Source organism: Nycticebus coucang, chromosome 14, assembly GCF_027406575.1.
Source record: "Nycticebus coucang isolate mNycCou1 chromosome 14, mNycCou1.pri, whole genome shotgun sequence".
Taxonomy (NCBI): domain Eukaryota; kingdom Metazoa; phylum Chordata; class Mammalia; order Primates; family Lorisidae; genus Nycticebus; species Nycticebus coucang.
Window position 1 is genome coordinate 94843888 of NC_069793.1, and position 21398 is coordinate 94865285.

The following is a 21398-nucleotide window of genomic DNA, read 5'->3' on the forward strand; positions in this document are numbered from 1 at the left end:
TGGGAAATTGTGCAATATCAATAGTTGTTTCTGCAAATTGAATTACAGATGAGTTTTTTTTCTTGCTATTTCTTTATTTTCCAGTTGTTCTATACTGTATATATATTGCTTTGAAAAATAGGGGGGAAAGAAGAGGATTTTCCCCTTCTTTTAAACCTTTTTTTTTTTTTTAACCCAGCAGTATGATTAAAATCTTCTCCACCCCAGGCCTTTTTTAGATCTCACTATAAACTTTCTGGCTTCTTACTATATGGTGAACCAATTCTGGAGAAATGAGCTCTATCTCCAAGGCTAACATAAAAATGGTTGTCCATGAGTCAAAGACGTTTCATCTGTGTCATTCATTTAAACTAACCATCATCTAGTCATACCTGGATTTATTTTCCTAAGCGCACGAACACATTACCCTCTCGTGAAGGGTTGAGGTTTATAATGTTTACCTTAAACTGAAGACTCAGTAAATGCGCCTTGGTTTCATCATTGTTCCACACACTTGAGTGAGCTGAAAGAGAAGCCCAAAGGATTCCGACTCTGACAAACTAAAAACAAGTAGACAATTTCTTGGTTTGTTTTCAGGTGCTTAGTAAACTTTATCAATAGTTTTTCCTTACTTCAGATTAATTTACAGACAGGTATTAATACCAATAATAGGGATTACAGACTAATATACATTTTTTTTACACATTTTAAATCCTGAAACAAGCTTGAGTTTCTTCTCTGTTCTTCAAACTTCAGGAGAAAGAGGGGCTTTTTTGCCTCAATGGAAAATTATAGTCATCTTATCCTAGAGTATAAAAAAAAAAAAATTGTGAACAAGACACGTAACTAAGCGTTTGACTTACTGTTCCCAACAGTACTTGGTTTGGTAGAGCAGACTAGGAGAGCCACGCCCTTATGATCTCAGTATAGAGGAGGACTGTGGTTACATTTCCCAGTCCCTTACTACTGGAGCGTAGCTTCTGGACAAACAGCATCATCCTGGGAGCTGGATAAAAATGCAGACTCTCCGATCCCACCCCAGACCTACTGTATCAGAATCTACATTTTAGAAAATTACCCACATAGGCACTTTCAAGCTTACCACAGACCTAGAAAGCTTTTTGTTTGTACATGGCACAGAATAAAAAGGAATAATGATAGTAAATGAATAATAAAACGTGTTAGTATGACTAAAGCTGTAGATACTTCAGTCTCTTAACTGAAATGTGCTTTAGAACTACATTTGTATGGGCTCAGCACCCACAGCTCAGTGAGCAGGGTGCCAGCCACATACACCAAAGCTGGTGGGTTTGAGCCCGGCCTGGGCCTGCTGAACAACAATGACAACTGCAGCCAAAAAATAGCTGGGCGTTGTGGCGGGCGCCTGTAGTCCCAGCTACTCCGGAGGCTGAGGCAAGAGAATCGCTTAAGCCCAAGAGTTTGAGGTTGCTGTGAGCTGTGACACCATATCACTCTACAGAGGGCCACATAATGAGACTTTGTCTCAAAAAAAAAAAGAACTACAATTGTATGATCATGATTTTAAATTTAAACTTTCAATGAAGTATATTAGATCTTGGAAGGGTCACAACTACCATGATCATGAGCAGGAAAAAATGACGGTGACGTTTGACTGAATTATCTACCTGAAGCACACTGCATGGGGCAAGTTCCTAGAAGTCTTATTGTAATCTGCGGAAAACCTCTCTTTAGAAGTGTTAGTTCCAAGATGTATTTAAAATATATAGAACTTGTCATGCCTTGCTTTTCCTTCTATCACTTGCATTGTTTAACTTAGCTGTCTCAAGCAGGGAAAACCATATACTTTTGTGGAAGAGGGAACATAGGTGCGTTAGCATCAGGAAGGTTCTGAACATCAAGCAGGCATTCATAGTTTTTCATTACTTTGGATTAATTTATAGACAGGTATTAATGCCAATAATGGGGATTACAAACTAATATACATTTATGACATACATAATGTTCATTCAGCATACACTTGCTAGTTCATTCATCCATTGGTCTTTCTGTGACAAATAGCGATTGAGCACCTGCTGTGCCCAGCGCTGGGCAAAGTGCCAGATACACAGTGCAATGGAAGAGACGTGGTCGCTGCCTTCATGGAGCTTTTGATGGGCTATGAATTATTACTATTTTTGAAAATCACCTGCAGATTTTGTTTCTGATATGTCTGTGCCAAACATCTTCCTTTTTCCATTAAAAATGAGAAATGTTTAATTCTTGGTGATCAGTCTGACTTATACAGATGTGGCTCAGTAAGTAGGGCACCGGCCCCATATACCAAGGGTGGCAGGTTCAAACCCAGCCCCGGCCAAACTGCAACAAAAAAATAGCCGGGCGCCTGTATTCCCAGCTGCTCAGGAGGCTGAGGCAAGAGAATCACATAAGCCCAAGAGTTAGAGGTTGCTGTGAGCCGTGTGACGCCACGGCACTCTACCCGAGGGCAGTACAGTGAGACTGTGTCTCTACAAAAAAAAAAAAAAAAGTGAGACTCTGTCTCTACAAAAAAAAAAAAAGATCAAAGGGCAAATATGCAGCTGGCAACTTAACAGAGATGAAGCTGAGATAAATGTCAATAATAGTTACATATTGTAACATGATTGCTGTAAGGGCTTGGCCTGGGCTGGGGACAGCTGGCTGGAGGCTGCTAGGAAGATGATGTGGGTGAGTAACAACGAGTAGGAAATCATAAGCAAGACTGTCCTAAATTGCATGGATGAAAGTAATATAATTATGATAAAAATCAAACACATTCTTATATGTCTTCCATTGATAGATTAGGTAATTTATTTGACTTGTATGTCTTCAGATAAAGGTAACTGAAATGGTTTCAATCATAATACGTACATAATATGCATTTAGAAAATCATTCATCATTGAAGTAAATTGCTTTGTGAATTTTCTTGGAATGATCGATTCATCTGCTATACACAGAACCTAACAAAGTGAGTGGAAAGTCAGGATAAACAGCACATGGCCCAGACTTGAGTTGAATCAGTCATTACTCCAGAACATCGATGTCTTTGTGGATTGTGAGTGTGGTGGCCTCCCAGATTCCTAAAACCCTGCATTCCCCAAACCCTGGCACTTGTGTCCATTTAACCACAAATTTGTGACTGTTACTTGTTGCCTGGTGACTAGGTCTTGGGCCTTGTCCTGGAACTAAGGGCACAGTCTTGGAAGCCAGGTGGACATGCTTGTCGTTCTGGCTCCACTACCTCCGAGATCTTAGGTAATGTATATAGTGTCTCTGTGCCTCAGGTTTCTTCCCTGGAAAATGGAGATTATATTTCTCAACTCATGTGATTGTGTGGATTAGATACCTACATAAAACACTTACTGCCAGGCCTGACACATGGTAAATGATGCTTATTACTACTTTATTATGGTTAAACCCATGTCTCTATAACTGATTTTTGTAACAAGTGTTTTTGTTTTTGTTTTTAACCTCTTGTCTCAGTTTCTTAGTGGCTGGATTTCCCTCCACTGAATCCATATCCTAGAGGCTGCACTCCTGGCCTCCCGGGGACCCTTTTCCTGTGTGCTACTTTTGCTGAGCTCCCATCTCTCTCCAGGTCCAATAGACACCCTAGCTCCTGGGTCCTGTCTGGCTCAAAGGCATAGTAGTGCCTAGTGATTACAAGCATGGCATCTGGTGACAACGTGCCTTAGTTCAAATCCCAGCACTTCCATTCACAGCCTCAGTGACCCCGGGTCAATTATTCGACCTCTCTGCACCTCAGTTTTCTTATCTATAAAATGAACTATATATGTTTTGTGTAATTGTTATAAAGATTAAATAAAACATGAGGTATTATTGTTTATACTAAGAATCTAGAATAAACAGTGCTAATAATATTTCTACTATGATTTCTTTCTTGGTTAAGAGCATCCGTGCTTGGTTTTTACCCACTTCTTGTTTTAATCCATGGTTATCTCCCAACTGCAGATCACTTTTCAAGGCTCACATACCCAGCCGTGTGCACCTGGAGCATAGAGACACTGCTTTCTGGCAAGACCCCCACCTTCCCCACACCCTACAAACGTTCCTGGCAAGACTCCCACCTTCCCCATACCCTACAAACGTTCCTGGCAAGACCCCAACCTACCCCCACACCCTACAAATGTTCCTGGAAAGACCCCCACCTTCCCCGTACCCTAGAAACATTCCTGGCAAGACCCCCACCTTCCCCCACACCCTACAAACGTTCCTGGCAAGACCCCCACCTTCCCCGTACCCTACAAACGTTCCTGGCAAGACCCGCACCTTCCCCGCATCCTACAAACGTTCCTGGCAAGACCCCCACCTTCACCGCATCCTACAAACGTTCCTGGCAAGACCCCCACCGTCCCCGTACCCTACAAACGTTCCTGGCAAGACCACCCCCCTCCCCGCATCCTACAAACATTCCAGGCAAGACCCCCACCTTCCCCGCATCCTACAAACGTTCCTGGCAAGACCCCGACCGTCCCCATACCCTACAAACGTTCCTGGCAATACCCCCACCTTCCCGCACCCTACAAACGTTCCTGGCAAGACCCCCACCTTCCCCTGCACTCTACAAACGTTCCTGGCAAGACCCCCACCATCTCCGTACCCTACAAATGTTCCTGGCAAGACCCCCACCTTCCCCGCACCCTACAAACGTTCCTGGCAAGACCCGCACCTTCCCCGTACCCTACAAACGTTCCTGGCAAGACACCCACCTTCCCGTACCCTACAAACGTTCCTGGCAAGACCCCCACGTTCCCCGCATCCTACAAACGTTCCTGTCAAGACCCCCACCGTCCCCGTACCCTACAAACATTCCTGGCAATACCCCCACCTTCCCCGTACCCTACGAACGTTCCTGGCAAGACCCCCACCTTCCACGCATCCTACAAACGTTCCTGGCAAGACCCCCACCTTCCCCGTACCCTACAAATGTTCCTGGCAAGACCCCCACCTTCCCCGTACCCTACAAACATTCCTAGCAATACCCCCACCTTCCCCGTACCCTACAAACGTTCCTGGCAAGACCCCCACCTTCCACGCATCCTACAAACGTTCCTGGCAAGACCCCCACCTTCCCCGTACCCTACAAACGTTCCTGGCAAGACCCCCACCTTCCACGCATCCTACAAACGTTCCTGGCAAGACCCCCACCTTCCCTGTACCCTACAAATGTTGCTGGCAAGACCCCCACCTTCCACGCATCCTACAAACGTTCCTGGCAAGAACCCCACCTTCCCCGTACCGTACAAACGTTCCTGGCAAGACCCCCACCTTCCACGCATCCTACAAACGTTCCTGGCAAGACCCCCCACCTTCCCCGCATCCTACAAACGTTCCTGGCAAGACCCCCACCTTCCCCGTACCCTTCAAACGTTCTTGGCAAGACCCCCACCTTCCCCGTACCCTACAAACATTCCTGGCAAGACCCCTACCTTCCCCGCACCCTACAAATGTTCCTGGCAAGACCCCCACCTTCCCCGCACCCTACAAATGTTCCTGACAAGACCCCCACCTTCCCCGCACCCTACAAACGTTCCTGGCAAGACCCCCACCTTCCCCGCACCCTACAAACGTTCCTGGCATAGAACCCCACCTTCCCCGCATCCTACAAACGTTCCTGGCATAGAACCCCACCTTCCCCGCACCCTACAAACATTCCTGGCAAGACCCCCACCGTCCCCGCACCCTACAAACCTTCCTGACAGATGCTGGCTGTGACAGTGAGAAATGAGTACTATTTCATGCCAAAGTTTATGTCTGCTGAGGAACATCTGGCCCCTGGGCCCAGCCTGGTGACCTTTTCCCTAAAGCAGTATGAAACTAAGGCAGCCGCACCAAGTAGTTACCTTGTTCTTCCCTAATTCCTTCATCTCTCTTTCCTCATTCCCCCTGGTATAGATATTCTTCAAAGAAATCAATGTAGCTATACCATTAACTACGGGAATCCCACCACTGTTTATCTGCCCAAAGGAAAAGACACCGTTTTCTCAAAAAGACGCCTGCACTCGAATGTTTATCGCAGCTCGATTCGCCATTGCAAAGATGTGGAATCGACTTAAGTATCCATTAATTATGAGCGAATTAAGAAAATGTGAACTACTCAGCTGTAGAAAGGAATGAAATAATGTCTTTTGCAGCAACTTGGGTGGAACTGCAGACCGTTAACTCTAAATGAATGTTATTCACTCCATCTTAGGATTGGAGCACCACAAGGACTCTCACGATTGGGAGTTAAAGGATGAGCACACAGAGGCACAAAGACACGGACAGGTCCTGGGGACTCAGGAAGGAGGAGACTGGGTGTATGTGGCACCCGACCTGGGTGAAGGGCTCAGCTGCAACTCCAACTTCACTTTGCAAATGCAAACAATGTAACTTAATCATATGTACCTTCACATTAATCTGAGATTTAAAAAAAAGGTGGGGCGGAGAATAGGGGAGGAAGGGAGATACTGGAGGGTACGGACTTGCCAAGTGGGTACGACACTGTTCTGGTGATGGGCTCCCTGAAGGCTCCAGGTGAAGCATTGCGCCAGGCAGCCACCTAACAGAGACGTTCTTAGCCACATTAATATTTTGAAATTTTAAACTAGGTAAAGAGGCCAGGTGCGGTGACTCACACTTGTAAACCTAGCACTTTGGGAGGCCAAGGAGGGAGGATCACTTGGGGCCAGGATTTCAAGAAGGGCCTGGGCAACAGGGAGACCCCTGTGCAGTCGCAGTGAGCTATGATGACACCACCGCACTCCTGGGCAATAGAGGGAGACCCCATCTCAAAAAGAGTCGCGCAAACAAACAAAAAGGTCTTGAGTATAACTCAAAATACAAATTTCTATTGTATCCAGCAGGGTAAATTGGTCAGCTGAACTGTTAACTGTTTGAGTTTCATAATGACTTCATGTGGCTAAACTACAAGTAACCCAAGAGCAACAAGTCAAGGGGAGGTTGAATTTTGATTGTGATTTTTAAACAACGCATATACCATTGTTTGTAAACTGCACAGTACCCTCAGGGCTTAAGTGGAAGTCAAAGGGATCGTGGTCTTACTTCTCAGCCCTCCGTGTCTTGAATAGTACTTGGCTTGTGGCAGTAAACTGTTTCTGCTTGGCAGTCCTGGCTTCAAGCCTCCCACAGGGAGATTCCTTTTAATGCTCCAGATCCCTTCCAGGGCAGCTGTCAATATTAGCAAGAGGGTAAGTATTAGCATATTCTCCTTTTAGCACAAAATGTTTTTAGAATATTTACTTTGAGGGTGGCACCTGTGGCTCAGTCAGTAAGGCGCCGGCCCCATATACCGAGGGTGGCGGGTTCAAACCCGGCCCCGGCCAAACTGCAACCAAAAAATAGCCGGGCGTTGTGGCAGGCGCCTGTAGTCCCAGCTACTTGGGAGGCTGAGGCAAGAGAATCGCTTAAGCCCAGGAGTTGGAGGTTGCTGTGAGCTGTGTGAGGCCACGGCACTCTACCGAGGGCCATAAAGTGAGACTCTGTCTCTACAAAAAAAAAAAAAGAATATTTACTTTGAGATCATTTTTTCAATTATTTGGGTGGAGGTTTATTTGACATGGTTTATCAAACAACCCAAGGTCTTTATCGTTTGTTTAATCTTTTATTTAATGTCATTCATTCAATTATTCTCCATGCAGCAAACCTCTACAATCTCTGAGATAATTTAATTTGCCCCTCAATGAATAGATAAAAAGTCAGTTGAGAAACACACATAACAAAACACAGAAGGATCAGGAATAAGCAACAGTTAATACCCAGAATTTATTCAGTCAACCTTATCTGATTCTGATTTAATTCCTGCAGTAAATGGAAATATTTCCAAAAATAATAGAACCAAAGGTTACCACATTAATTCATACAGTAGATTCAAGAATCTCCCAAAAGTCATAAACTCACTGGATCTTACATTTAAAACACCATAGCAAAATACCTGGAAAATGGTGTCTGCCTGTTGATACGTGACAGTTACACGTTTAATAAGGTTAAACTTAAATCCTGATACCGTTTAATAAGGTTTATCTGCACTGGCCTAAAACACCTGTTCAGGTTTTGAGCATCAGTCAACAAACATTTGGTGAATGTGTACTGGGTAGAAAACTCTAACTCAAGTTAAGTAAGGTGGTGAATTCAGGTTAGTCGCATGAATTATTTGTTTTAATTTCCGAAGCTGCAAACTTTATGACGTATATTCTCTACAGATCCAAGGCCGCCCATTGCCGTCGTCACTGACATTGGATCCCTCTCTATAAAGGGCTCCAAACCGAGTGACAACTGGGAGCAGGGTCCTTGGGTTCAGAGAAGATGTGGGTTTTCAGTAGTAGTTCCACTGCCTCGTAGTTGTATGACTTTGGGCAGATTGTTTAATCCACTGTGTCTCAGTTTTCCCTTCTTTGACATAAGGATAATAATCTGTGTATCTACCTCAAAGGATTATTGCAGGATTTAGATGAGATGGGCACAAAGTACTTTGTATTTCATGAATGCAGCTATTCTTTTAACAGGTGTCCCTGATTTTAACGTCCAAGCTTGGACTCAATTCCCATTTCTAGAAGTATAGTCACTGAACTGACTCACCAAGTTAAATGTCAATTCTTGCCTCCCTCCCCTCTCCTAAGCAGAGTAGCTGAGGCTGTCTGTCAAGATTACTTTCTTCCTCCTTCAAAGACCTTCTCAAGTAAATCTCCACAATCTCCTTCTGTCAAAACCTTAAAAAGTTCAAGTTGTTCATTCTAACCTGAATCTTCCCTTGCTATTCAATCCACTTTCCTCTTCTATCCTGTCCAGTGACAGAAAAGGGCTGTTTCCCAGCCTTTGGGTAATAGACTCTCAAATTTAGAAGCCCATAAACATTTGCCGAATAGCCCCTGTGCATGACGCCCCGTAGGAAACCAAGAAAATAAGACTCAGATTTGTTCATGCTGTGGGAAGAGCCAGTAAAACGGAAAGCAGTTCAAAATTAGAAAGAACTGTACAGACAAACCACACCAAATTAGATAGAGGAATAATTGTACCAGTCTAGTTTAACTGTGCTCTTCAGAAGCAATCTCAGGAATAGCTAGAAGTTTTGAACTTAATTGGGAAAATACCTAAAATACAAATGCCCTCAGACATGTACAAAAAACGCAAAGCAAAATATAATTATTTACTATATTCAAGGATACAGGTTGCTGGAAAAAAATAGTCCAACTTTCGTTTGATCTCATGTTTGGTGAAGTTACAGAAGACAATATATTCCAACTGAAGAAAAAGAAATCTAGAAAGAAGCATACATGCCTTTTTGGGCAGCTGCTGCTTTTAAGAGAAACTTAGCTCCCACACAGCTCTGTGTTTTCCAGGAGAAAGAGGGAAGACAAAGGTGGAGAGCTAAAAAAAATCCTGGCATCCTTCACCTCAAAAGGAAAAGGGCAGCAGGCACAAGGAGAGACTCAAAGAAAACAATCAAATCAGGGCAGCGCCTGCGGCTCAGTGAGTATGGCGCTGGCCACATATGCTAAGGGTGGCAGGTTCTAAGCCCAGCCCCGGCCAAACTGCAACAAAAAAATAGCCGGGCGTTGTGGTGGGCGCCTGTAGTCCCAGCTGCTCGGGAGGCTGAGGCAAGAGAATCGCGTTAAGCCCAAGAGTTAGAGGTTGCTGTGAGCTGTGTGATGCCATGACACTCTACCGAGGGCAGTAAAGTGAGACTCTGTCTCTACAAAAAAAAAAAAAAAGAAAACAAATCTTTTCTCGCAGCTCAGAATCTTCTAGAGATTTGTCTTCCCGCTTCCCTTCTCATGCCCTTACCCACCTTCTACTCTTTTTAGGTGTTTTCTTAAATCCTAAATTTAAGAATTACTAAACCATGCCTGTATGTCAAAGTTTTAGCCAGCGAGACTTTCCTGGTCTCACAAGGAAGGTAAACTCACCCTTTAAAAACATGTCAGCTGCAAAAGATAAACATCAGAGCTTGAAAAGCTAGTTTAAAGCCGTATTGTCTACGCTTCCCTTGTGTAAACACAGTCACAGATTGACTAGAGAAAGAAAAATTTAAGTCATTTTGTGTTTTTGACTCCTAAACTCTGTAATTATCCTGATGTGCCTTTGGTATCTAGTAAATTCCTCATATATGGTAGGGGCAGAAAACATTGTGGAACAAAGTAATGAATAACAAAACATCCATACTTGCTCAGCGACATTTTTCGTTTTCTAATTTTATATTTAACATAATAAATAGGCCAAGCTAAAAATTAAGTTTCCATGTGTTAAGGCACGTATAGACATAAATTAGGAATTTGCAGTATGCTTTTGAAATTTACTGGAAAAGGAAATATGTTGTGTAAGGGGAAAACTATTAAGTTTCATTAATCTCACTTTTCATGACTACTATAAACTCTGCAGGTTTGAGCCAGAAAAATACAAAACCCCTTGCAATATGAAACATCAAATGAATGTTGATTTATTTCTGCAAAGGCCTCTGTAGAAGTTCTTCAAAATGTGGAAATCATTTTTAAATAAACAATAAAATAAATGCACTGGTTCCAAATGAAGTTTCTAACAAGCCCAACTTTTTCTTGTACGTTGTAAGAAGAAGAAAATCTTTAAGGAATTACTGAAAATATATGACCTAAATTCTTCCTTATCCAGAAAATTCCATTTTCATCTGATTAGAAGATCTGATCAGAAAATTGCATTTCTATATTTTTGGATGATAAGAACCTTTTCCAGCTGATCCAGGCCCTCTTGTCCTCATCTGATAGGAATGTGTAAACCCTTTAAAACCTGAAGGTACAGAATCTATTCTCAACTAGACTCAAATAATACCTGTTTCGGTGGATGTTATAAGAATGCAGCCTACACAGTCTCCACTTTATATGAAGGATATTTGAAAAGATTACTTAGAGAAATGAATTTTTATAAACCAAATGATATTTCTTATTCACTTAGACTCTCATATAAAAGTACAGAGTAAGAATGTGGCTCAGTGAGTAGGGCACCAGCCCCATATGCCGAGGGTGGCAGGTTCAAACCCAGCCCTGGCCAAACTGCAACAAAAAAATAGCCGGGCGTTGTGGCGGGTGCCTGTAGTCCCAGCTACTCGGGAGGCTAAGGCAAGAGAATCGCGTAAGCCCAAGAGTTAGAGGTTGCTGTGAGCTGTGTGACGCCACAGCACTCTACCAAGGGCGGTACAGTGAGACTCTGTCGCTACAAAAAAAAAAAAAAAAAGAAGAATGAAATATACAACAAATGCATAAATGAGCTTCTAGGTATTCTTTGAAAACAATAAAGATAAATATAATAGTATAGACTTGGGAAAATTTTTTAATTAACAGGAAAATAATAAATTTAGGCTAGGTTTCCCAGCAGTAATTTGGTAGGTTGTTCTGTATCCGTTCATAGAGTCAAAATAGACTTTAAAACCTTCCTTGACTATATTATATGAGCAAATTTGACCATTTTATTTGTCTCTCCTTTTGTAAGAATAGCTGATATGAGAAGGCCCAAAAAAGTGTTTCCGTAGCTGGTTTAGAAATGAAAATCCTTTTATCATAAGGACACTTGCACTAGACTGTTTATTGCAGCTCAATTTACAATCACCAAAATGTGGAAACAGTCTAAATGCCCACCAACCCAGGAACAGATTAACAAGCTGTGGTATATGTACACCATGGAATACTATTCAGCTATTAAAAATACAGCCTTTGTATTTACCTGGATGGAAGTGGAAGACATTATTCTCAGTAAAACATCACGAGAATGGAGAAGCATGAATCCTATGTACTCAATTTTGATATGAGGACAATTAATGACAATTAATGACATGGTGGGGGAAGGGGAGAACAGAGAGAGAAAGAAGGAGGGAGGGGTGGGGAAAGGAAGAGCAGAGAGAGGGAAGGAGGGACGGGGTGGGGCCTTGGTGTGTGCCACACCTTTTGGGGGCAAGACATGATTGTAAGAAGGACTTTGCCTACCAAATGCAATCAGCGTAACCTGGTTTCTTGTACCCTCGATGAATCCCCAACAATAAATTAAAAATAAATAAATAAATAAAAAGAAAAGAAAAGAAAAGTGGTCATATAAAATGGAGTCTAAAATGACGCACCTGCAGCGTCTCTCTTAGGAATTCTTAGTGAATTGGAACCTCACCTCCAGGTTGTCCAACCATACTCCACAGAAAATATCAAGTTCTCTAGCTTATTTTATAGTTCTTTTTATTTCTTCTAGAAATTGCTGGCACCCAAGAATATTACAATAAAATATGCATCTAGTAATCATTGAGAAGGAATTCTCACATGAACCATCAATGAGAGTTATCAATGCCCAGACCATGTAATTCATATAGTCCAGTTTGTGAGAATAAATCCTTGCACGATCTGACCTAGTTAAATGAATTAGATTCTCTCAGGTCAGTGATTTGCTAGGTGGGGTCTCTGGACCAGCGCAGCAATACCACTTAGGAACTTGGTAGAAATGCAAATTCTTGGGGCCTACCCCAGCCCTACTGAGCTAGATACTCTAGGGGCAGGGCCTAGTAGTCTGCTTTTAACAAGCTTCCAGGTAATTCTGATGCCTAAAGTTTGGGAGCTATAGTTATTGGTCATACATATGTTGATAAAAATCAAAGATGTTCTTGTGTTTTTCAGGCACTTGGAAAAAGTATAACTCAAGTTTAAATAGAAATAACTACATCAAAAAAAATAGGATAGCAATGCACACAGTCATAACTACCTTTTAGCTATTTTTTTCTAAATATAAAGGTTCATTGGACATAGGCAAAATAATTATAAAATAGCTCACAAATTGCCCAAGAACTCATTTTTTCTTTTAATAGTTATAATTTTGTAATACATAAAATAATCATCCTGTCATCAAATAGGCAATTTCATATCCATTTCACAAAGACGTTTCATTTGTCACTGGAGTTACCTGCAGATGGGTTTTTAACGCGGCATTCATCTCTCTTTATATAAAGTTCTTCTTCCATTACTTCCTTAATTCTCTTATGTGGTTCACAATATAAAAATTTCTTCCCTGTAAAGGCATTAACAAAATAGGTTATTTATCATAAATTCTGCCCAAACTTCTAGTCATTACACCTACTTGAATAACTCTTTTTTTTTTTTTGGTAGAGACAGAGTCTCACTTTATCGCCCTTGGTAGAGTGCTGTGGCGTCACAGCTCACAGCAACGTCCAGCTCCTGTGCTTAAGCGATTCTGTTGCCTCAGCCTCCTGAGTATCTGGGACTACAGGCACCTGCCACAACGTCTGGCTATTTTTTTGTTGCAGTTTGGCCAGGGCTGGATTTGAACCTGCCACCCTCGGTATATGGGGCTGGCGCCCTACTCACTGAGCAACAGGTGCCGCTCGAATAACTCTTTAAAAAAAAAAAAAAAAAAGACATATTATTCCATACAAATATCAGACAATTATCCCTGTAGGCTCCATCTTCGAAAGATCTCTTTGATAAGAACTTTGGATTTAGGGTTTTCACATGAAAGCTATAACCCAGTTATAGCTAAGAATAGGGGGAGGGGGGAAGGGAGGGAAAGGAGGGGGGAAGTGGGTGGAGGGAAAGGGATTGGTGGGATTACACCTGCGGTGCATCTTACAAGGGTACATGTGAAACTTGGTAAATGTGGAATGTAGGTGTCTTGGCACAGTAACTGAGAGAATGCCAGGAAGGCTATGTTAACCAGTGTGATGAAAGTGTGTCAAATGGTCTGTGAAGCTAGTGAATGATGCCCCATGATCATATCGATGTACACAGCTATGATTTAATAAAAAAAAAAAAGAAAGAAAGAAAGAAAAAAAGAACTTTGGTTCTTTGGGGATTTCATACTTTTATGTAATTCCTAGACTTGTGTGGTAAGTTTCAGGTATCTCTTTTATAGATTATGAAGAAATACATAGAAATATATGTGGTTTTGTCATTTGCCTCAAAAAAAACTTTCACTTACTTATTTGGGAAGTTATTAATAAAGACCCGTAGCAGGCATTTTGCTAGGAGCCGGGCAGAGCACTTCGGGAGACAGATGTATGCATGGAGCTTGCAATTCAGATACAGAAACAGCACAATCAGCACTTTTTTCCTTTTTTTTTTTTTTCTCTCTCAGCATTTTGAAATTATCATTTTAGAAGATTAAATGTAAATTTGAATAGTGAACCACTGGCCTCTAATTCTGGCCCTATAGGACATTACTACCCTGTTTCCCCTAAAATAAGGTGTGCTCCCAAAGATACGCTAGGTCTTATTTTCAGGGGACGTCTTATCTTTCCTGTAAATAGGTCTTATTTTCGGAGGATGTCTTATTTTCAGGGAAACAGGGTAGTACAGTCAAGGACTAGATGATTTGTTCTAAACATCTTAGCTACATTTCTTCATTCACTCCAGGGGTCAGAACTCTGGAGAAACCCAAGAGCTCTGTGCTTTCAGGTCTTCCCTGTTGCTCTAACCTCTCCGCCAGCCTCTTTCTCTCACAGCTCCAGCCCCAGGGCCCTTCTGTTCATTCCCATCTTTGCACAAGCTATTTTTGCTTGTTGGACTGTCATGCTCCTAAGTTTTTGCCTTTATAACTTATACTCAAATTTTAGGCATTGACTCTAATGTCAGTTCTTTAGAGAAACTTTGACTCCACCATCTAGAAATGCCTTTTTCTCACAGTATCCTCCTTTTTTCTTTCATTTCACTCATTGCAATTTGCATGCAGCTTCCTTTCACTTACATACAATTACTTGTGTCGCTATTAGTTTTCACTAATAAACACCATAAGGGCAGGGATGTTGTGTTTTCAGTTCTTTTGAGTCCTAGAACAGAGGTTGGCATAAGAACAGCAACAAATTTTTTCAACAAATGTGTGTTCAGGTAAAATTAAACACTTAAACAGAGCTCTAAGTAAAGACCATCCCATGTCTGCCAGTGCAAGCTGCGAACGTCAGGGAATCAGTAGGTCTAGACTCACTACCCAAAAGTTCAATTCAAGGCACCATGAACAACACAAACCAAATACTTCAGTTATTGAAGATCTGAAAGTGAAAAAGACCTCTTTTTCAAGTGTCTTATCTTTTCCAGACTAACCAATAAAGAACACAAGTGAGTCAATTTCACAGGGACGCAGACTGGCCCAAGTGGGGCAAGAGACCTGCTGCTTCTGGCAGTGATCTTGGCTCATTCCTGGTCACCAAGACACAAACACACCTTCAGACAAGGACAGGTAGAATTAGATATGTGCACAGGTGTCCAACCTTCCACCTGAGGGCGGCATGCAGATTATTTGAGGACTGTTTTGTTCATCCTGGGGTGCTGGATATTGCAAAAATACGGATATCACAAAAAGTATGCATGGACCTTGGCTTTTGCTCATCAGTTTTTGTTAGTGTTCGTGTGTTGAATGTGTGGCCCACAACAACTTTTATTCTTCCGATGTGCACCAGAAAAGAAAAAGGGTTGAACACCCTGGCTCCTAAAGTTTAGGGTCTCATCCTCATTTCCCAAAAGTTGGGAGTCATGAATATGAGATCAGCACTACTCAGGCATAACTTTGATTTAATCTTTTTCTGTCAAATCATGATCTTCAAGCAGAAAAAGGTTTAACAAACTTGGCTAAGAAGGAAGCAAAGCTTATAACAGGACCGCAGAGGGAAGAGACACCTTCTCTAAGTTCAGGCCTCCTTGACATGTTTCAGCTCTGCTGCTAAGAAAATTGACATTGACAGAGGAAATCACTAAAAGTCACTTGGGGGACTGTAAAAATTCAGAGCTACAATGGGCAAATACAGAAAGGAAGGAAGGGAAGGAAGATGGGAGAGAAAGAAGAGAGAGAATTCTGAGAACTAGAACATAGCTTCGTGTTAATCTTTACCAACATTTTGAGTGGATTGGTCAACAGATGACTTGACAGTGATCATGGTCACTACTAAGAAGGAATGTTGAGAACAATATTATTCCAGACTTTTTTTTTTTTTGAGACAGAACCTCAAGCTGTTGCCTTGGGTAGAATGCTGTGGCCTCACAGCTCACTGCAACCTCCAACTCCTGGGCTCAAGTGATTCTCCTGTCTCTGCCTCCCAAGTAGCTGGGACTACAAGTGCCCGCCAGAACGCCTGGCTATTTTTTTTTTTTTTTTTTTGGTTGCAGGCATCATTGTTGTTTGGCAGGCCAGGGCTAGATTCGAACCCGCCAGCTCAGGTGTATGTGGCTGGCACCTTAGCTGCTTGAGCCACAGGCGCCAAGCCTACTCCAGACATTCTTTTGGAACATTATTTCAGGGTTTCTTTTATTGAGACCTAATAACAATTGCTGCAATTCACAGAATGTTACCATGCCCTAGGCATCTCACACATATTACTGTCTCTTTCCTGTTGTTGTTTCACAATGATCTCTGGGCAAGTATAATTATTTCTGTTTCATAGTTGAGAAAGTAGCTTCCTGATGTCATAAAAATTAAAGTTGTGAAAATGAAAAGCAGTACTTACTGGACTCTCCCAAGCCTCAGGGTTACTCAAAGTAGTTCATAGTTTACAACCCATAATTATAGTCCCATCACACTATGCTAATCAGATCATACCTAGAATGCCAGGCCAGCGATTTAAATAACTGGAGAATGTTGGAAGAGGACAGCCAGCATGGGCAGAGAACAACAAATGATTTCGAAAGTGATATTAAATCCATGAAAGATTTGGTTGGTCCTCAAATAGCTGCTATTATGTAATTCAAGGATGTTCATATAGGAAAAGATCGTACTTTGTCTGTGTGTGTGTGGGTTGAGAGCAGAGTAGATTGCAAAGTAGAAACTGTAGAGACTGAAGACCTTTCCAATTATAGACATTTGAAAATTGAATGAGTATGCTGCCTGGGTGTGAACAGCTTGTCTCTACTTAGCCTATGGCCCTAAAAAAAGGTTCTCAGGGAGGCTGAGGCAGAAACCCTTTGCACACTCCCAATAGACTTTGTGAGCTTGTGGAAATTTGGACATCTGCTTAATTTATTATTCCTTTCTCTGCAATTTGTCCAATGCTAGGCGTGTAGTAAACAGTCACTGCATACTGAATTGATGAGTGAGTGATTAATTCCACCTTTTACTCATAGAGCCATAGGACTAAAGAACATTCAGATACTAGCATCTTTAATAGAAAAGGTACCCAACAGAATTTTAAATAGGAATACAGAATCTCCATTACCTAAATATTCTGAATTCAGTTTCTCTAAGTAAGGCCTCTGCATGCTACTAAAGAACAGAAGTGTCACAGTCATACTAGGGCTGATGCTGAGGGAACAGGCCCCTGGCACCAGGAGGCAGTGGTTCTGAGTCTCCTTAATGAAGTCTCAGGGGGATAGGAATGTGTGGTCCACTGAAGCAGAAGTATTAAGGCCTTCAGCCCGGGCTTCCCTTTGGGGGCCCTACGTGCAGAGAATGCCAAGGGACCCAAGGCTGCCCTCCAGGGAGGCAATTAAGGAGGTACTACAGACCTGCTCCATTCCTGGCCCATTATTTTCACCATCATTCCTTAGCACCTACCCAAGACCTTGGGGCACAAGAGGCTGTGAAATGCCCATAAATTCAGGAAACAATACAGATAAGCAAATTACAACTATGCCAGTTGTCACTGTGTACCAGAACTGTCTTTACTTATTTGAAAATTGTTTGTCGGACTGGCAGGACAGAGAGGAAACAGTAGTGTGTTAAAATGTGGCCCATCATTGTGAGATTCTAAAGGAATCAGGTGATAACTGATGGACTGAGAGTCCAAGAAACCAGTGATGAAATGTTTTAAGTATTTCTCCAGCATTAACTGAGTAACTGTGGCAAGTCACTTCCTATCCTCTTGTTCAGACCTCCATTTTCTGATGTGTAAAATGAAGAAACTGACAAAATGATGTGCCTATTTCCACTGTCTATATACACAGACGCAAGCACATAGACATTCACACATAAATGTGTACTTACATAAATGCGTGTGTATGGATTATATACACACACAATAGAGTAAGTGTGTGTGTGGGGGGTGTTTGTTTGTTTGTTTTTGGGTTTTTTTTGCAGTTTTTGGCCGGGGCTGGGTTTGAACCCATCACCTCTGGCATATGGGGTTAGTGCCCTACTCCTTTGAGCCACAGGTGCCACCCATGTGTGTGTGTTTTAATCCCTTCCAGTATAATGCCACCATGTATAATGCTCAAGTCCTCTTAAGCGGGAAATGATACCTAGACCCTAAGCTCAGGTGGCCTTTTGTGAAAGTGGGCTTGGGGACCAGCTGCTTTCCGCCACAGTGCCGTCACTTCTGCCCCCGCCAAAACAGCAGTTCCACCCTCACGGTCTGACCCCGTCGCACCCCTTCTCCGCGTCTACGCCCCCAGCAGAGTCCGCGCTGAACTCACACTGTTTGTCCGGCTCCTGCGGGCAGCCCGGGCCGGGTTCTCCGCGCGCCCCGCACCCCAGCCCCGCGGGCTGCCCAGGCTGCTCCCTGTCGCGACCCGCCTCGGGTGCCATTGCCGCGGTCACCATCACGGCCTCCTCCACCCTCATGCTACGCGGTCTCCTGCGCGCCCCGGGGCTGTGGCCTGCTCTGCTCCGCCGCGCGCAGCCGGGACCGAGCGGCGTCTCGGTTGCCATGGCGACCGCGGGCCTCCCCGCCCCCCGCCGCGCTCCGCAGCCCCAGGGGCCCTGCGCGCTCTGGAGGTTGAGCGGCTGCGGTTAGTTTTTGGGCAAAGCTCCCGACTCGCGTAAATTCTCCTTAGTTTCGGGTACCAGCTCCGCCAAGGAGACCTCACTGTTCCCAGATCAGGTTGCTGAAATTCGGAAGTACTAAGGGAATGGCCTGAGGCCACGCAGCTGGGAGGTGGCCGAGCTGGAATGTGAACTCGGAACTAAGTCTGGCGCCCCCGCCAGGACCATAGATCACCCCGAACAGAAGGCCAAGTTCAAGACACGGTCGCCGGTGTCACGCCGGTGAAGTCCTGCCCCCTGCCACACACACACTCACTCATGCACACGGCATGTGACTGAATAAATGTGGAGGATTTCCAGCTTTGGGGTTGTAAATTATTATTGTTGTTAAGCATTTACGTTCCAAACACTTTTGTATTCACAATTTATTCATATTTCAATCCATATAATAACTCACTTTACTCTGAGGAGGGAATCAGATTCAGAACAATTCGATTTGAGGAGCAAGTAGGAAAATCCACACTTTAATAGGGAGGATGAGGTTGCTTTTGTTTGTTTTGGTTGTTGCAGTCATTTAAAAAGGCGAATTATGTTGTGTTAATTTTAGGAAAGTTAAATGTAGGTTGTTTTACAGAGCTAAATAGTTCTACAAAGCTGGTAATCAAATGCAGAAGACCCCGTCTGCCTCCACTGCACCCCGGAGACAAGCCGCTTTTCTTTTGGCTGATAATTTAGTTATATTACCACTTATTTGTAACTTATATTACTATTTTTTATGTTTTTTTTAATTTAGGTGTCATGTTGATTTCCTATAGGAGATGAGCTTTAGCCTTTTTTAATGCTCTCTACCTTTTAGAAACTTACTGCTCCCTCATACTACCATATTGCAGATAAACTGAAATTCTGGCTACAGCAACATTTAATTTACATTACTATAACTATTAAAGGTTAGTCACAGCTGAGCTATACAGTATTCGTAATATCATATGATCATTTTCTCTGTCTGTGCGACCTTCTAGTTGTCTGAAGTTAATAATCGTCTTGTTTTTTAATTGGCCTGGTTGTTAATGTCCTTATCGTTAGTTCATTTCCAAACTCTTTCTCTTTGAGTAACATCTCTTAATATGTGCAAACACAAGAGGAAGTCTATCAATTTCATTTGCGAAACTTGGTAAATGTAGAATGTAAATGTTTCGGCACAGTAACTGAGATAACGCCGGAAAGGCTATGTTAACCATTGTGATAAAAATGTGTCAAATGGTCTATGAAGCGAGTGTATGATGCTCCATGATCATATCAATGTATACAGTTATGATTTAATAAAAAAAAAAAAAAAGAAAGAAAAAGCCCCTTGCACAAGAACGTCTGATCTGTCCCAGTCTGGCCTGGCTCCTCTGCAGGCCTGCAGTTCCTCCTTGTCTAAAGATGTCCCTTTACCATCCTGTCTCTCCTTGCATTAGACCCTTGATTTTGTGGATCTCATCTTTTTTCTTTTCTAGTTTACTCACTTATTTGGTGCAGGATATGTTCAGTAGCTTTGTAAGAAATGCTGTGTGGGAGGTAAAACATGAAAATGTCTTACAGATCTGAAAATGCCTTTATAAAAGAAAATGTTTCCATTCATCGCTCCGAAAGTGCAGGTTTGGGTAGGTGAAAACTATAGACTGAAAATGATTTTCCTCAGATTTTTTAGGTCAGTGCAGCGTTGTCTTCTGGCACCTCCTGTTGCCATGGAGAATTTTGCTGTCATTCTATTCTTGACCTCTTCACAGAACTTGCTTTCTTCTTTCTGGGAATGCAGAGGATCTGCTCTTTGTCCTCATTGTTCCGAACTTTCATGACCTTGATAAGGGTCAGTTTTTCATACATTTTGCTGGGCACTTAGTAGATAATTTCAATCTAGAAACTAAATCTAAGCCTTCCCCTGGGAGTTGCAGACCTTCAGTGGACCCAGAGTTTCAGAATAAACAGATTCTGTCAGTGCAATTGTTGTTTAGGCAGGGAGAGAGATTCCTGTTGCATACTACCCTACCCTTTTTTAAGAGTTCTTTCTGGCACTTTTTATTTCTTTTTTTTTTATTTCAAATTAATATGAGGGTACAAATTTTTAGATTGCATTATTCTCACCTTTTTTTTTGCAGTTTTTGGCTGGGGCCGGTTTTGAACCCACCACCCCAGGTATATGGGGCCGGTGCCCTACTCCTTGAGCCACCCTATTCTCACTTTCAAGGTAAAGTTGCAGTTGTAAAAGAACCCCTTACCCATATCCACCCAAGCATTGTGCCCATTAGGTGAGATTGTGCCAAATGCCCACCCTCCGTCTGCCATTCATCCTGCCCCTCCCTGTCAGTCCTCCCCCATATCCCTGCAGACTGTAGTGTGTGTTATTGTTCATGTGAGTATATAACTGCTTATATATTGGTTCATATTAGTATTGAGTATATTGGATATGTATTTTGCCATTCTTGCGATACTTTACTAAGAAGAGTGTGTTTCAATTCTATCCAGGTAAACATAATACATGTAATGTTTTCATCTCTTGTTTTTTTTTTTTTTTTGAGACAGAGTCTCACTTTGTCACCCTCAGTAGACTGCTGTGATATCACAGCTCACAGCAACCTCAAAGTCTTGGGCTGAAGTGGTTCTCTTGCCTCAGCCTCCTAAATAGCTGGGACTACAGGCGCCCAGCACGATGCCCAGCTATTTTTAGAGACAGGGTCTCACTCTGGCTCAGGCTGGTCTCTAACCTGTGAGCTCAGGC

General features: G+C 42.7%; 1 protein-coding gene across 1 annotated transcript; it reads right to left on the reverse strand.

The window, feature by feature from the left end:
* Nucleotides 1-547: 547 nt before the first annotated feature.
* C14H11orf97 (chromosome 14 C11orf97 homolog) lies at nt 548-19790 on the reverse strand. The gene is made up of 4 exons (XM_053561421.1): nt 18349-19790; nt 12902-13006; nt 7043-7168; nt 548-784 (listed from the first exon to the last, which is right to left on the reverse strand). The coding sequence occupies exons 1-4, from the start codon at nt 18581-18583 to the stop codon at nt 780-782; spliced, it is 471 nt and encodes a 156-aa protein (XP_053417396.1). The 5' UTR covers nt 18584-19790; the 3' UTR covers nt 548-779.
* Nucleotides 19791-21398: the final 1608 nt, after the last annotated feature.